The following is an 18,410-nucleotide window of genomic DNA, read 5'->3' as shown; positions in this document are numbered from 1 at the left end:
CCTGTAAATATATCATGAGGCACAAAGGTAGACAATTGAAATAACATTTAAGGAGCACATATAGTTAGTTATTGACCATTCTATGTTCTGTCCACAATAATGGAACTAAAAGTGCCAATTTTGATATGGTTTGTTGTTCACATGTTATTTTATTATTTTTAGAAAAACACTGTAATGTCAGTCTAAAAAAAAGTTTTACTTTTACTAATAGAATCAGTTTATGGGTGTTATTCATGTCCCTGGCATTGCTACCTGTTAGGACTTTGTTTATCCTGAAGTGCTCTTCTTAAAACCTCCTTTATATCAATATCTAACTCAAAGATTTTTATTGGAATTATTTTCATTTCTTCCAAGAGGTCCACCTGTTTTCTTGTAACTGGGTATCCATCAATAACAACTCTATGAGAGATAAAATGAATAGAATTCAGATCTGAGTTCAGATTTATTTTGCAACAGTAAGAGTTCCTGTAATTCCTGAACGCTGCTAACAAGGTAGAGAACACAAACCAGAAGGAAACAATAACAAAAATATATATTTACAGAAAGAGAGAGAGAGGGAGGGAGGGAGTGTGTGTGTGAGAAAGAGAGGGAGGGAGGGAGGGAGGGAGGGAGGTAGACTTAAAAGAATTCTGAAACTTACAATCAGTCGTTTTATATGTATGTACCGGTATGTACGTTTGAATATGTGTGTATGTACTGTACAACATATATATTTATTTATTTTATTTATTTATTAATTAGATTTCTAGACCGCCCTTCTCCCGAAGGACTCAGGGCGGTGTACAGCCTTATTAAAACACATAGGTACACAATAAATTTAAACAATTTAAACAATTAAAACAATAAATTTAAATTACATTTAAAATGAAATATTTAACCGGCCAATTTAAAACTAAAAACGGTCAAACGACCGATATAAAACCCTAAACTATAAAATCACCATTAAAAACCCATAACTTAAAAAACTAACCCAGTCCAGCGCAGATAAATAAGTAAGTTTTGAGCTCGCGGCGAAAGGTTCGGAGGTCCGGAAGTTGACGAAGTCCTGGGGAGCCTGCTCCAGAGGGCGGAGCCCCCACAGAGAAGGCCCTCCCCCTGGGTGCCGCCAGACGACACTGTCGCGCCGACGGCACCCTGAGGAGTCCCTCTCTGTGAGAGCGCACGGGTCGGTGAGAGGTATTCGGTAGCAGCAGGCGGTCCCGTAAGTAACCCGGCCCTATGCCATGGAGCGCTTTAAAGACGTTCACCAACACCCTGAAGCGCACCCGAAGGCCACAGGTAGCCAGTGCAGCCTGCGCAGGATAGGTGTCACCGGGAGCCACGAGGCTCCTCTATCACCCGCAGCTGCATTCTGGACCAACTGCAGCCTCCGGATGCCCTTCAAGGGGAGCCCCATGTAGAGAGCATTGCAGTAGTCCAGACGAGACGTCACAAGGGCGTGAGTGACTGTGCACAAGGCATCCCGGTCTAGAAAGGGGCGCAACTGGCGCACCAGGTGAACCTGGTGGAAAGCTCTCCTGGAGATGGCCGTCAAATGATCTTCAAAAGACAGCCGTGCATCCAGGAGAACGCCCAAATTACGCACCCCTTCCATCGGGGCCAATGACTCGCTCCCGACAGTCAGCCGCGGACTCAGCTGACTGTACCGGGATGCCGGCATCCACAGCCACTCCGTCTTGGAGGGATTGAGCTTGAGCCTGTTTCTCCCCATCCAGACCCGTACGGCTTCCAGACACCGGGACAGCACTTCGATAGCTTCATTGGGGTGGCCCGGTGTGGAAAAGTACAGCTGGGTGTCATCAGCGTACAGCTGGGAGCTCACACAAGCCACTGATGACCCCCCCCAGCGGCTTCATATAGATGTTGAACAGAGGGGGCGAGAGAACCGCCCCCGGCGCCCCCCCCCAGGTGAGGCGCCGGGGGGCCGACCTCTGCCCCCCCGTCAACACCGTCTGCGACCGGTCGGAGAGATAGGAGGAGAACCACCGATAAACGGTGCCTCCCACTCCCAACCCCTCCAACCGGCGCAGCAGGATACCATGGTCGATGGTATCAAAAGCCGCTGAGAGGTCTAATAGGACCAGGGCAGAGGAATAACCCCTATCCCTGGCCCTCCAGAGATCATCCACCAACGCGACCAAAGCCGCCTCAGTGCTGTAACCGGTCGGAAGCCGGACTGAACGGGTCCAGATAGACAGTTTCCTCCAGGTGCAGGGGAAACTGATATGCCACCATATTTCTACAACCTTCGCCGGGCGAAGGTTGGAGACCGGACGATAATTACCTAAAACAGCCGGGTCCAGGAAGGCTTCTTGAGGAGGGCCTCACCACCGCCTCTTTCAAGGCGGCCGGAAAGACTCCTCCAACAAGGAAGCACTCGTAATCCCCTGAGCCAGCCTCGTGTCACCTCCTGAGTGGCCAGCACCAGCCAGGAGGGGCACGGGTCCAGTAAACACGTGGTGGCATTCAATCTACCCAGCAACCTGTCCATGTCCTCGGAGTCACAGGGTCAAACTCATCCCACACAACATCACCAAGACCGCCTCAGATACCCCATCTGAATCGCCACAATTTTGGTCCAGACCGTCCCTAAGCTGAACGATTTTATCGTATAGATAACCGTTAAACTCCTCAGCACGCCCCTCAACGGGTCATCCCGCTCCCCTGGTGAAGGAGGGAGCGGGTCACCCAAACAGGGCAGCTGGGCGGTTATCTGCCGACGAATGAGGGAGGAGGCGAGGAACGCCTCGCTTCCTCAGTGCCACTAGGTAGGTCCTGGTATAGGATCTAACTAGTGTCCGATCAGCCTCTGAACGGCTGGACCTCCAGGAACTCTCTAGGCATCTTCTCCGGCGTTTCATCCCCTCAGCCCTCGGAGAACCAAGGAGCCGGTTGGGATCTGCGCCGGGTCAGAGGTCGCAAAGGCACGACACGGTCTAAAGCCCCAGCCGCAGCCCGCTCCCAGGCTGCAGCTAGTTCCTCTGCCGTGCCGTGAGCCAGACCCTCAGGAAGTGGCCCAAGCTCCGTCCGAAACCTCTCTGGGTCCATCAGGCGCCTGGGACGGTACCACCGTAATGGTTCCGTCTCCCTGCGGTGTTGGGTAGCGGTCAGAAAGTCCAGGCGAAGAAGAGAGTGATCTGACCATGACAAAGGTTCAGTGACTATTTCCTTTAAGTCCAGATCTCTCAACCACTGACCAGAGACAAAAATCAGGTCCAGTGTGCCTCCCCCGATGTGAGTGGGGCCATCCACTACTTGAGTCAGGTCCAAGGCCGTCATGGAGGCCAGGAACTCCCGAGCTACCGTCGATGACGAGCCGGCAGATGGCAAGTTAAAGTCCCCCATGACTAAAAGTCTGGGGGTCTCCACTGCCACCCCGGCAAGCACCTCCAGGAGCTTGGGCAGGGCAGCTGTCACGCAGCAAGGAGCCAGGTACGCGACCAGCAAGCCCATCTGACATCTATGACCCCACCTCACAAAGAGGGATTCACACCCGGCAATCTGAGGTACAGTGGTCTCCCTCGGCTCTAGACTCTCTTTAATAGCAACCGCCACCCCTCCACCCCTACCCTGGGCCCTCGGCTGATGGAATGCACGGAAACCCGGTGGGCACATCTCGACCAGGGGCACACCCCCTTCAGTGCCCAACCAGGTCTCCGTAACGCCTATAATATCCGTGGCACCCCCCTGTATCAGATCATGTATTAGGGGGGCCTTATTGGCCACGGACCGTGCGTTTATATGTATAAATATTTGATATAGTATTTTAAAACTAGCAAATACTGAGTTATCCGTTGTCCTATATATATTTTAGAATCCATGAATAAATAAATCCACTGAGTTCTTAGTAAAAAAGAAGTAAAAAAGAATTATGATTATAGCAATGCTTTAAGAAGCTGTATCACTCTTTTTTTGTTTTGTTTTGAAATACAGAGATGTGATTTTCCAATAGTAAACTGCTATGAGAATTATTAGAATTATGTGGTAGACAATCCACAATAGTCTGTGGCATAGACTGGAAAAAGCTTCTTACTATTTTGCTAAACCCTACAGAAATAATGCAATACCTGAAATAGAAATTGCTCACCCTGAAGTGTTACACACAGTATCCATCAAGGCAATATCTAAGGCCCTTAGGGCAAGTTCATCAGGTGCAGTCAGTCCTTTGTGAAGATGCCACTTTAGCACAAGGGCCAATTCACTTCCTGACTGATTGTTTAATATTGAACGGATAGCATCTCCCATGGAAAGGCGTAATAATCCATATGTTTCTGCAAATTTTTTGGCAACTGCAAAACATGTTGCCAATTCTTAATACATTTTTCATTATATCAGTGAAGCATACTGATTGTATTCTAAAGAATGAACAATTATGATCAACAGAGACAGTTAAAATAAAAACTAATACAGTGACTAACATTGATGGGAAGAAATAAATAGTCCAAGTTATTTTTAAAGTTTAATTACCATCACTTGATTAAACAAGAATAGCAGTTTATTAATAAAAAAACAGCTTTGCCCATGGTTCCCTGCAGGACCAATTACATAAAAACATTCATATCAGCAGCTACGTGTGCATCTCTCCCTTTGGTTATATTACAGTTATTTTACATTATGTCTTACAGCAGTATATTATGCCTTAATTTCTGAAAGGATATATACCTCACATGAAAAAATGTTTTTAATTTAAATTGTAATGAATTGATTAATTTAGTTTAATTTAAATTTAATGTAAATTTAAATTTATTTTTTTTAAAAAATGTTAAAAAATTTAAAAAGTACAAAGAAACCCATACTTTATATAATGGGGATGTGTAAATTTCCAGGATTGGGGGATTAAAAGGCTGCAGGTGACAATATTAGAACGATATTGATATTACTGAAAAGGATGGGACTGATCCTGTTTTTTTAAGAGTGGGCAAGGGGAAAAATCTTTCTCATTTCCACCCTTAAAAATCCTCCAAGCTTCAAAAAGCAGCTTGCAGTTCTGCCACCAAAGTTTGACGATATAATGACTGAATTTTAGTTGCATGGTTCTGAACCATGAGGAGGTGGATTGTGTTTTGTTTTGCTTCCCCACAATAAAAAAAAAACCAAGCAAACACAAACACCAATATTCTCACAGTTGAATTAGAAACCTACCTGTTGTCTTGCCAGAGCGTGGAGGCCCAACAATGGCAATTTTAACTGGTACAGTTGGTTTAGGTTTAGGCTGGCGGAGATATTTGAGGGGATTTTTCATAAATTTTTCTCTATTTTCTTTATTTGTAAAGAAATATATACAGTTTCGATGAATAACTGGAAAACTCGGTGTGTCATCATTTCGGAAGGGCTTGATTGCATCTCCTTCACTTAGCTGCAATAAATACAAAATTATTGATGTCCAAAATTACATTAAAATTACAGAGCCCTTTGGAGTTGAACAGCCAATTCGGATGGTCGATAAAATTTAATTAATAAATAAACACTGTATTATTTGTAACTTACATAATACTTTTTTATTATGTTAAATAGATTTTGACAAATAGTAATCTTTTATTTCTGAGAAGGAAGCTAAGCTTCTTCATCCTGCAATTTAAATAATTTATGCTAGTACCAATACTTGCTGAAAAACTGCATTAAAGAATCATTACTACATTACTATTAAAGCTGCATTTAAGAATCATTACTACAGACATAGTCCTATCTAGGTCTTTTGGAAGTATACCTAAAAGAAAAACAAAGAAGCTATCTAAAATTAAAATGTTTCAAGTTTGGGAGCCTCTATCAGCCCAAGATTTTCCCTTGAGACAAATTTCACATCAAAGGCTCCTGGAACCTTGAGTTGAAGGCAATCTTTGGCTGTTGCCAGAATGATTTGATATTAGCAAAATACATTGTGGAACTTTTCTCTTTTTTCTCCTGGCAGGCTCCATCCCTGTTTAACTTATGCAAGTCCATCAAGACATGGCTATGTTATCAGGCTTGGAGCCCCCAGGGAATGGTGAGTTATTTCCACAGTTATTAATATCAGCCATGCTTTCCTTGTCTTTTAAAATTATAATATCAATTTTTAAATTGTTAATCTATGGGTTGTTATGGTATGCTATCTTTTTTGAGATGGGCAACTATATAAACATGGTGAATAAGTAAATAAAAAATAAAATTGTGGATAGTATTTTCATAGTTTAAGAAGTCTATTCTGCAGACCACTGGCAACTGAACAGGGACTGACTAAGCTCCTATCTTTATAGCTATCTACCCCAACTTTTCTATTTTATTTTTTATTGAAAGAGTTTTAAAAAACAAAAACATTTTCCCCCTTTTTTCCCCCTCCCTCCCAAAAAACAACAACAACAACCCCTCCCCCCCTCCCTCCCCCCCCCGGCTTCCCGGGTCAATCACAAGGTATTGTTATACATAAACCAAACATAGAATAAAATTTTCCCTTCCAATCCAAATAACCACATCCAAAGCTTTTCATCTCCCAACCCCCTCCCCATTACATAAAATAACTTTCTAATTATTCAAAGGCAATCTGATATTTCTTAATCTGATATCTGTTTTGTAGATAATCAATCCATTTTTCCATTCAATTAAATATCTTTCCTGCGTATTGTCTTTTAAAACGCTGAGATTTTAGCCATCTCAGCCAAATTAATAACTTTCAATATCCATTCTTCTATTGTAGGTATCTCTTCTTCTTCCAGTATTGTCCAATCAACAGTCTTGCTGCTGTTATTAAATTCAGAATCAATTTAGTCTCAATCCCTGTACAATCCGTTATAATTCCCAAAAGGAAAAATTGTGGCAGGAACTTTATCTTCTTCTTCAGTACATTTTGAATAATCCACCAAATTCTTATCCAAAAGACCTTAATTTTCTTGCAAGTCCACCAAATATGAAAATATGTAGCATCATCACAATCACACCTCCAACATTTCGCTTGGATATTAGGATACATACATGATAATTTTTTGGGATCTAAGTGCCATCTATAAAACATCTTATAAAAATTTTCCCTTAAATTCTGTGCTTGTGTAAACTTAACATTTCTAACCCAAATTTTCTCCCATGTTTCCAACATTATTGGTTCCTGAATATTCTGTGCCCATTTTATCATACAATCCTTTACCAAATCCTTTTCCGAATCTATTTCAAGCAACACATTATACAATCTCTTTATATGCTCCTGGGTCTGATTTCTAATTTGCTTTATTAAATTTTCCTCCCTTTGCATTATACCAATTTTTTGATCTTCTTTCCATCTAGCACTTATTTGCCCATATTGAAACCAAGTATAATTCCTCCCTTCTTCATTTAATACCTGTAATGATTTTAATTGCAATCTACCTCCTTCAGCATACAAAAGTTCTTTATAAGTAATCATTTCCTGTTTCTGTTCTATATTTATATTCTCTATTGCATGTCTAGGGCTCGCCCATATAGGAATCTTGTATTCTAATTTATAGGAATATTTTTTCCAGACCCGCAAAAGAGCACTTCTCAACACATGATTCTTAAAAATCTACCCCAACTTTTGATTGGTGTTTAGCTGAGCTGGTTTCCAACTGGCACAGATTGGTGAGGGCTGGTCTCTCCACCAAAATGAACAATCAGAATCGGGCACAAACAAAGAACCAATTAGAAACTTGCACCTATTTCCTTAGCCAATAGGCAGAACTGCAACCTGAGAAGAACATATCTGTAACCCAAAAATCTTTGCATTGTATTTCTTAAGAGTTTTTCTCCTACCAGTTGCAAGACATGACATGAGCATCTCCTCTGCCAATGTTCTGATAGGGATTCTGTGGTGACAAGTAGAACACAGAACTGGCTTCCTAGATCTCTTACTATAGAAAAGAAAGTAACTAATGGTCAGTAGCAGGAGGCACTTTGTTGATAAGTAGCTGGAAAAGCAAGGAAAAAGGGGCGATGCGTTTCTATACATCCAAAATGGACTTGAAGCCCCATTTGTTGATTCATTTTTATGATAAACTTTGTTTTACTAATTAACATTTTATGAATGTAACCCATGATGATACATCCTTGCTTATAATTATGAATAATAAAAGGTATATTGAATTGAGAGATAGTTTTAGAAAGCCAGCAACCTGACTCTTTGGTTACCTTGACAGGATCCCATTGGCCAAAATTGCTTGGATGTTTATAAGAGAGAACAATCATTTTCCGTGCAAGTGAAAAACTTAGTGGATAACATTTCTCAAAAATGCTCTCACGATTTTCTACAACGTCTTTTAGCTTTTTCAACAATTGGTAGCGCACAATGTGAGACTTTCTTTTGCAAGGGAGAGTTATTAGAGGTATGAGTAATTTTTCAAATTCTTCCTGGGAACAAAAAATAGGAAAGAAATTTAAAAATATGGTTAAGAGCTATTTTAAATAAGTACCTTTCATAAAGCCTCAACAACTAAATCACCACTGTAGGCATATCACATGTTAACTAGAATTATGGAATTGGCAAACTACTTTTCAGAAGAATAGCAGATGGCAAAGGTATTAAAAGGATACCTCTGCAAAATCCACTAGTGGCACGTAATACATAGAATTAATAAATTATTGATAATCCGCATTTTCAATTGGTTTAATATTGTTATTCAACTTAAGTATGTACAGTTATATTCACTGTTTTTTAAGATTCATTAGAATATTCATAGTGGACTGAAGACAAGTCTTCAGTCCGCCATGAACATGTCAACAAAAGAGTAACTGATGAATGGACTGACTCCCTGAATTCCTCACTGGATTAAGGAGAGGCCTAAGATTGTTCACAAATGCTTTTAACAGAAGCTCCCTGTGAGAAAACCCAAATTTTAATTAATTTCCTTTGCTTTGCTGGACAGCTACCATATATTGATGTTCCAAAGTAACATATTACTGACCAATTCTTCTGAGGCATCTAAGTTATGCAAATTTCTAAACTGTTTAGGCAAATGTTAAAACAGAATAGAGATAAATTGGATATGCTGAAAATACCTGCACAGTTTGCACATTTGCAGTATCTGCTTCATATCTCTCTGCAATCTCAATCTTTAAGCGCTCAATAGCTTCAGACTCTTGCTCTTCGTCCTCTTCCTCTTCCTCTTCTTTCGGAAACTCATCTTCCAGAATAGCTTCAATATCTTCTTCTTCTTCTTCATCTTCTTCTTCACCTTCAGCCTCAAGCTTCCTCGCCTCATTCTAAAATTAAGCATGTTGCTGTACAATGATTTTTGAAGACTTCCAAGAAATAAGTGTTGTCAAATCAACAGCAGCAACAATAGTTTGCTGAAATACTACAATATTGATAGATACGGAACTCAAGAGCCAGTGAAATTTAATTGCCATATGATTGAATTCATTTTGAGTTTATGTACAGATGTTGATGCCAAACAATATGCTGAAGAACAGCATAGGACATGGATACTCAACTTTTTTAGGGACAGAATCCACATTTGCCCTTTTGGGCACAATGGGCACTATAATACAATAAGTAATGTGCATGAGACCAGGACAAAAATGTATATTTGATTTTATTCCCTAATCTTGATATTTAATTACAATTAAATATAGCATTGTTAATACCATTTATCTGAAATGGTGTAGAGTTTCCTGCCTGGGCAGGGGGTTGGACTAGAAGACCTCCAAGGTCCCTTCCAGCTATGTTATTATGTTATGTTAATAAGCAGGATCCAATCTGGGTTGGTCACCATTATATAAGGTATGAGAAGTTCCCTAAAATGGGCTCCAGTATGAGTCTGAAAGCTCGGAAGACAAAACCTCTGGTCCCGGTAACCGACCCAGATTGGATCCTGCAACATTATCTTAGGACATGTATATTCATCTTCATTCATTGTTAATATAGTTATCCTATAGTTCAATATTTAATAATCCCCCTTCTGTATTATTAAATATTATAGTTTAATAATAATTTGGGAGTCATTGGGCTGCTCTCAAGACTTTCAAGAATCTAAAGCGTCAGGTGAGACTTTTCTGTTATAATATGTGGTGGGGTTGAAGTAGAAAGGATGATCCCTAAAAATCAGAGAAATTGCTTTTAATAAGTATATAATTTGGGGACGGTGGGGAATCAAAGGTAACAATTGGGGGTAAATAGAAGAATACCTGGGGAAGGAAGGAGAGAATTATGCTTCAACATCTCTAATTTTTGAAATCTGGGTCTAGACCAACCCACTAATCATCTGATTTTTCTCCTCTGGATAAAAATAGTTTTGGAATGATGTCATACTCATTTTTGTTTGCTTATTATTACTAATACAGATGAAGCCAAAGTAAGCTGATTCTTTGCCACGTACAGTTTATTTCATTTCATTTCATTTATTTATTAATTTATCAAATTTGTACAGCAGCCCATTTCACAAAAAGTCATTCTGGGCAGCACACAAGAATCCAATACAAAAAGGTGTGGCTTCGTGACGAGATGGACGCGAACCCCGGGAGTTCCGGGGGGACTGTCGAAAATCCCATCATTACGGGGGTCCGTAATGGACCATAGCTGTCCTGCAGGGACAGCAAAGAAAGAAAGAGCCGTCGGAGCGAACAGGGAAGTTCCAAATTCTTTGCAGCACCGGCTTTTTGCCTTCGACCCAGCAATGAGGACTGCAGCCATTACAAGCTGCCAAAGTCGGGACCGCCACATAAGATCGTGGAGGAGGTTGAAGCAGTGAATTGGACAAAATATTGAAGCTGGGTGAGTGAACACCAACTCACGGTGAGGAATCTTAAAATTGATATTTGCAACAAACTTTTAAAACCTTGGAATAGCGGCTAAAATGACAAAGACTGTTAATACAATTGAATAAAAGAAATGGAAACAGTACCCAAAGACCTGACAAAAATTCAGCTTTTGAAATTGAAGTCTAGAGCCTTCAAATAAAAAGAGAAAAATAGAACTTTTAATTAAAGGTGGAATCTGGTACAATCTGGAAGTTTTTAACAACTAATTAAAGATTATAAACTAGGGAAAAAGGGAAAAAACTGAGGATTTAAAATTGGACTTTGATGGAATATCTCCGACTTCCTCTACCCTCTATGGATCTGAACTAAGCAAATTATTAAGTTAAAGTTATGTTTTTTAAATGGGACAAACTGGAAAAGGAAAAAAAAAACAAGTTGAAACAAAATAAGGCGCGGCTCTAAGTAAAAGAAACAAATGGATACTATTGTTAATTGTGGATTGGATCTGTGGACTGTAAAGTGACACCTAAAGGCGGAAGAGGAACTACAAGTATTTGGTCATTGTTGAAAACCTTTTATGACTGTGATAATTGGTGAGCATTTAAGGGAGGTCCCTATCAACAAGCTGTCTGACCTTCACAAGAACAACACCTACAACTTCAAAGAATGAAACAGAGAACAACTGAAAACAAGAGAAACACAAAAAGGATTTTAAAGCAAGAAATACAAAAATAATTATAAGACTGGACAGAAAATAATAATTTAGCAAAACTAGAGCTGTTTTTTAGCAGTGACAGTGAATAAAGAATTTATGATGTTAAAATATAAACTTAAAGGATTATACAGAGGCTATCAGAGAGATATAAAGATGGGGGAAAGAGGGAAAAATGAGAATATAGGATATATATAGGATAAGCTAAGAAAGCATGGAATTTTAAGTGAATAAAAATTGAATCAAAATAGTTTAAGAATAAAACTTCTAAGAGATGAGAATACATAAGTATAAGCATGAAATCTTTTGAAATAAGAGAAATGTTTGTTCCTTTTTACCTTCGCTTTTATAAGATTAAGAATAATAATTTTAAAATCTTCATTGATAAAGAAATGGAAACAGTACCCAAAGACCTGACAAAATTCAGCTTTTGAAATTGAAGTCTAGAGCCTTCAAATAAAAAGAGAAAAATAGAACTTTTAATTAAAGGTGGAATCTGGACAATCTGGAAGTTTTAACAACTAATTAAAGATTATAAACTATGGAAAAAGGGAAAAAACTGAGGATTTAAAATTGGACTTTGATGGAATATCTCCGACTTCCTCTACCCTCTATGGATCTGAACTAAGCAAATTATTAAGTTAAAGTTATGGTTTTTAAATGGGACAAACTGGAAAAGGAAAAAAAAAACAAGTTGAAACAAAATAAGGCGCGGCTCTAAGTAAAAGAAACAAATGGATACTATTGTTAATTGTGGATTGGATCTGTGGACTGTAAAGTGACACCTAAAGGCGGAAGAGGAACTACAAGTATTTGGTCATTGTTGAAAACCTTTTATGACTGTGATAATTGGTGAGCATTTAAGGGAGGTCCCTATCAACAAGCTGTCTGACCTTCACAAGAACAACACCTACAACTTCAAAGAATGAAACAGAGAACAACTGAAAACAAGAGAAACACAAAAAGGATTTTAAAGCAAGAAATACAAAAATAATTATAAGACTGGACAGAAAATAATAATTTAGCAAAACTAGAGCTGTTTTTTAGCAGTGACAGTGAATAAAGAATTTATGATGTTAAAATATAAACTTAAAGGATTATACAGAGGCTATCAGAGAGATATAAAGATGGGGGAAAGAGGGAAAAATGAGAATATAGGATATATATAGGATAAGCTAAGAAAGCATGGAATTTTAAGTGAATAAAAATTGAATCAAAATAGTTTAAGAATAAAACTTCTAAGAGATGAGAATACATAAGTATAAGCATGAAATCTTTTGAAATAAGAGAAATGTTTGTTCCTTTTTACCTTCGCTTTTATAAGATCAAGAACAATAATTTTAAAATTTTCATTGATAAAGAATGACTGATATTGAAGTTATGGAAATAGGTAGAATTTATTGAAATATAAGATATATTGTTTTAAAGCAAGGAACTTTAAAGAAAAACAAGAAGGGAATTAATATAGATTAAGATTGAAATATTAAAGAGATGAGAATTAAATATATAAGAGATCTTTTGGAAATATTAGAAAGATGAGAAGTAAATACATAAGAGATCATTTGAAATAATGAATATTAGCTGGTATTATTTTGTCTTTTTTCTTTGTTTTTGTTTTTCTTTTGATAAAATTAAGAATAATAATTCTTTTAAAAAATGTTTGTAGAAATGTAATGGAATTATAGATGTTGATGATATAAGGATTGAAAAGAAAGAAATTTGTAAATGGGAATATAGGGTTTTAATACCGATGATTGAGATAAAGGGGGGCAAAAAAAGGGGGGGGACTAGACCTGATTAAAGGGTTAAATTCAGGACAGAGGGTTAGATTGAACTTTATATTAGAGATATGCAAATAGTAAAATTAAAAAAGGGGGAAGGGAAATATATTTGATAAAGTATGAAAGAGGAGGGTGGAAAATTGAATTGGGTTTGACCATATACCTGACCGATATTTTGTTCAAAAAGGATACTGTATGTGGTTTCTATTAAAAAAAATTTCCAAAAAAAGAGAATCCAATACAACAGTACATATCAAAACAATCAATCTTTTAAAAAAAAAACATTTTCAAGTAATTGATTCTTTAGTCAAATATGTAGCATATATTTAATTTACCATGAGAGACAACTTAATCTGTGTTTGTGGTGTTATTTACACTAGATGCAAGCTGAGCACAGAAAGTACAATGACCTAATTTGGATTATGATTTTTGCACAAGGGGAAAAAGAAGCATAACTTTTCTCCTCCCAATACTTGAGGAAACACTAAATCCTCCAAATCAGAATCCTAATAAAAATCAGACTAAAGCAAGATAAAAAGTAAAATTTTGGTAGTCTAATTTATCCCTCCAAGTATCCATGGGTTAGCTCCAGAGAATGTAAATAGAAAGACTTGGTCTGTTGAAAGAAAATATTGACAGCCACAGGAGTTCTATCTAAAGAAGTGGGGAAAGTGAATTTTATTCATGTTTCCTTTCTTCTACCACCTTTCTTTTCCTTTGCCACTTCCTTCACTATTTTGGATGGAACCCTAATTTTCAGGGGAGATTGTAGGCAGTTGGAGAAATCAGAGAAAACTCTCTCTCTCCACCCTACCCCCCAATCCTTCTGTAAAAACATTCCATGAACAAATATTCTGAAATGAAGGGGAAAATTTATGTGTTGACTTGAAACATTTATCCAGTACAGTTTTATCACTGGACAAATACATTGAGCTAATTTTATTTTATTTTTTTCATACCCATGACAGATTGCTTTCCTAAGTACAATTTGTTCTTAAGGTAGCAATGACTGAACTTAAAACTTTGTATAGTCGTGGGTAGAGAAAAGGGGAAAAAATAAAGATCACAGTAATCATAAAATACAAATAAAGCCTCTTTTTGGCAATGTAAAATGCTTCAGATTGACAGATACACGTCCCTAAACAACTGACTAGTCCATTGTGGGATGAATGGATAATTCATAAATGATCTTCAAAGAGTAATAACTGGTACCGCGGTGTGGCTCAGGCTGTAAGAAGCCTGTTATTAAAACACAGCTGATTTGATGATGGTTTTGTCACACAGCTGCCTGCAATTACTGCAGGTTCTAGTCCCACCAGGTCCAAGGTTGACTCAGCCTTCCATCCTTTATAAGGTAGGTAAAATGAGGACCCAGATTGTTGGGGGGGCAATAAGTTGACTTTGTAAATATACAAATAGAATGAGACTATTGCCTTATACACTGTAAGCCGCCTTGAGTCTTCGGAGAAGGGCGGGATATAAATGTAAACAAGCAAAAAACAAACAAACAAACAATCGGGCTTTGCTGCCTAGACACAGTCATGGAACAGAAATAGCGGGCTGAACTACTATTGGTGAAATTAAAAAAACAAGCCAGCTACACTCTTTTAAAACTAAGAGGGGGAACACAATGAAAATGTTTTGGCATCTTGAGCTCATATTTGGGTCACTTCATTAATTCTAAAAATAAGGAAATATATATGATAGACAGGGGAATAGAATTAAGTCTTAGGACTGGAATGGATCCTTCAAAAGACTCTCCTTTTACAGGCTGGATGACATTATAGTACTGAATGTGGAAGCAAAATGCAAACTTTCACAAAACCATCATCAGACCGCCATCATTTGTAGTACTGGAATTTATGGTACTGAGAGGTGCCTCAGAAAAGTGTTAAACTTGTCAAGTAACAACACACCAAACATGTATGTTGTGTGCTTATATATAAAATGAAACACATTTATGCCTGTTTCTTTAAAAGAAGGGGATGAATGAAAGGAATATTAAAATAAAACATGCTTTAATAATGCTCTTTACTTTTTTAAATATTTAATAATAGTGATAATAAATCAGCCTTAATGAATTTGACATTTTTTCATTGAGTGAAGTGAGATTTATTAAATAAAATCTTAAAATTATCCTAGCATGCATCTTTCTTTTATATTTGGTCTAGGGTTATAGTAAGTGCTGAAAATTCACTTTCACATTAATATTTTGAAGGAAAAGGAATTAGGACTCTTCTCAGTAAGTTTTCACATAAAAATTATGTTCATTCACACATTTTTCTGTTGTTCCAAAGTAAAATCTGAGAAGTGACCTGCTAACATTTCCTCTTCATTTAGGATTGGAATCTACCCCAAATCCATAAAATCCTTTTCTTAAATCTTATGACCACTTTTTAGGTATGTGGAAAATGCTGGTGGTCAGAAGAGAATTTAAGAATATTGCTTTTAAAACTTTACAACAATATTGCATTTGAAGCATATTTATATTAAGATGGTAATGATGCTAGATGGCATCTTTATTGTATTTAGTGAAAAAAAGTCAATTGATGGAGGAGGACAGGGGTCAAGAGACAGCTGATGTCAATGGGCACAATGAAGACAAAGACTTCTTAGTCAATGATTATTTTCTCAAAGCAAAACATTTAAGTACTTTATTCCATTCCAGCCAATTTAGAGAAAAATGTGCCATAATTATAATCTGAGATCATTTAGCAGTTTATTTTCTGTTCAATTCCAGCAGTGTCCAAATACTAGTCATTTTATAAATTTCTATAACATTAATTCAAAACAATGTTTAAAAATAGGTTTTATGAAATTTAATTTTGCCTTTCGAGTCTTCTTACCTCTAATTTCTTTCTTGTTTGTTCAGTTAGAAGCACTGCCCGTCTTCTAGCAATTTGCTCTTCCTGTTAATAAAATATTCTAATGTACATATTTACATTGTTTCTAACCAATCTACTAATATTAAATCTCATTTTTTTCAATTAACCCCTGATAATAAAGCTAACTAGAATTTGTTAAATGAGTCTTCCTCAATTCATAAAAAACACTGAGCTAAAAATAATGTAGTAAATCCAGCATTATATATAAAGATAATATGATAGGTTAATCTTAAATCATAGATTGGGAAGTGACCTCAGAAGTCATTTAGCTCAACCAACTCAATCCTCAGTGCTAGATCTGCTAAAATATTTGGACAGTGTACTATCCAACCAAAACACTTATCATTCTAGTTTTAAACCAGTCTGCTCCAAATAGCCAACTATAGCTTTTGGCTAGTTAAAAAAAAAAGTAGTCTATCATTAAAAAGATTACCTGTATCTGTCATTGAATTATATAATTAATACTAGTAATACTTACTCTCACTTTTGCCTTTGTTTCTTTAATCTGCTGCTTCTTTTCCATCTTCTTAGTTTGTTTCTCTTTCCATTTAGTTATTTGTTTCGTAAGAAGTCTGTCAGAAATGTCCTCTTCGTCAGCTTCAAGACAAACTACAATATCCGGAAAAAGTGAACGCTCTGCTAAGTATTGGATCTCTTCTCCTATTCGTGGAAAACCATCAAGTATAAACCCAGCAGAACTAAAGGGAAACAATATTTGGAGAAAAAGAAGTTGTTACTATTCCTTGGGAGTTTAGTTTGCTTGGTTTTTTTTTAATCAAACAATGAGAAAAATATCATACCGTTTTGTGGGTAAAGCTAATTGGAGAACTCATCAGGGATGTAGAGGACAGTTTTATTTAATTTGATGAATTTGTGTCCCATTTGGAAAAGCAAAAATTCGATTAAAATTCTGTTAGTAATAAAGCTAAAATTAATCTGTTTGTTGCTTTGGAATTGGTTAGAATGTTTAAGAGACCTGCTGAACAATGGCTTATGATAATGCATGTGATAAAATGCATTATCATAGCCTGGTTTAGAGTCTCAGAATTGGTAACAATTTTAGTTGCATCAAATAAAGCTTTGTTTCCAAATCATTTCAGAAACTGTCCATTTTAGGGCCACACTGTACAAAAGATTCTGAGAGAAAGACAAAGATAATAGGGGATGCAAACATTTCCTGTGAAACAGTGGTGGGTTGCCCCCGGTTTAGGCCGGTTCTATAGAACTGGTAGTAAAACCGGCGGGACGGTCCGCCCACTGACTCGAACGTCATCAAAAGCGATCTGCACGCGCGCGGACACAATGCGAGCCGGTAGTAAAGGTAAGTAGAACCCACCCCTGCTATGAAAGGAGTATGAGGGAAATGGATGCAATTAACTTTGCAAAGAAACACTTAAGGGTTAGCTCTCCTCAGATGTCTGAAAGCTTTTTCTCAAAAGAGGAGGCTGTAATTGATTTTTCTTTTTCCCTAGAATGTTTCTATTATCAAATATCGGAGGGCTGAGAAATGCCATAGCACTGGTTAGAAGTGAAAGGGCTTAAAGTGCTTGGGCAAAAAATCATATTCAGTATACTGCAATCAATATAAAAGCAAATTATTTTTGTTTTAAGATGATGTCTGTACCCTGAACCCATCACAAGGAATACACTATGGGTTATTTTTGGCAATAAAGCAGAAAGATTGACTTCTTAGTTTATGTATTCTTCCTTATTTTATCCATAGCTTGTTGCAATCTCTGAGGCAGAATCAAGGCTTAGTGCATTTTTTAAAATGCTTCTTAAAAAATTCTGCATTGGAAGAAGAAAACAAGGTACAAACCATGAATTGGCTACACAAGCTGTAATGACCTTGCTGGGTTAAAACAAATCTAGATTTGCTCTTGTCTTACAAGGCTTATTAACTATTATTTAATTGTGAAAGTAGCTAATAGGTTCCTTATAAAAATATGGAAAAATACTCAGGGTGAAATATTGGACAAATAATATGATTGATATTTTCAGCTGGAATTTACATGCTATATAGAGGGGGGAAAGTGAGATTATTAAAAAAAAACACAATAGTTACCGAAATGGCTCCTTCATCCACCAATCAAGAACAATATTATCAAGCACTTCCATGGGAATTGGTTCATTTTCTAATATATTGGCCTTGATTGCTTCTTCCTCATCTGTTAATAGCATATCTTTCTGTTAAAATGATCAAAATCCATGAAAAATAATTATCTAATAAGTGGTAATGTAATTAAGAACTTTGATTAATAATTTTGCATAATTGAAGGTTTCACTTAACTTCCTTTCATAATTACATAGTAACAGTATATAGTTGTAGAGCATAATATTCTATGTACCATAAAA

At 37.2% G+C, this 18,410-nt stretch overlaps 1 protein-coding gene across 1 annotated transcript in view; it reads right to left on the bottom strand.

Annotated features, from left to right (window-relative positions):
• Nucleotides 1-18,410, bottom strand: part of AK9 (adenylate kinase 9) — an 80,228-nt gene that overhangs the window by 14,940 nt on the left and 46,878 nt on the right. The window contains exons 27-34 of the mRNA XM_058175012.1: nucleotides 18,121-18,242; nucleotides 16,534-16,753; nucleotides 16,017-16,079; nucleotides 8,977-9,180; nucleotides 8,110-8,328; nucleotides 5,143-5,356; nucleotides 4,088-4,289; nucleotides 253-399 (exon numbers count right to left, since the gene is read on the bottom strand). Coding sequence (XP_058030995.1) covers nucleotides 253-399; nucleotides 4,088-4,289; nucleotides 5,143-5,356; nucleotides 8,110-8,328; nucleotides 8,977-9,180; nucleotides 16,017-16,079; nucleotides 16,534-16,753; nucleotides 18,121-18,242 — 1,391 coding nt within the window. The remainder of the gene's footprint in view (nucleotides 1-252; nucleotides 400-4,087; nucleotides 4,290-5,142; nucleotides 5,357-8,109; nucleotides 8,329-8,976; nucleotides 9,181-16,016; nucleotides 16,080-16,533; nucleotides 16,754-18,120; nucleotides 18,243-18,410) is intronic.

Source organism: Ahaetulla prasina, chromosome 1 (genome assembly GCF_028640845.1).
Source record: "Ahaetulla prasina isolate Xishuangbanna chromosome 1, ASM2864084v1, whole genome shotgun sequence".
NCBI lineage: Eukaryota > Metazoa > Chordata > Lepidosauria > Squamata > Colubridae > Ahaetulla > Ahaetulla prasina.
This window is presented reverse-complemented; position numbering and strand designations above follow the sequence as displayed.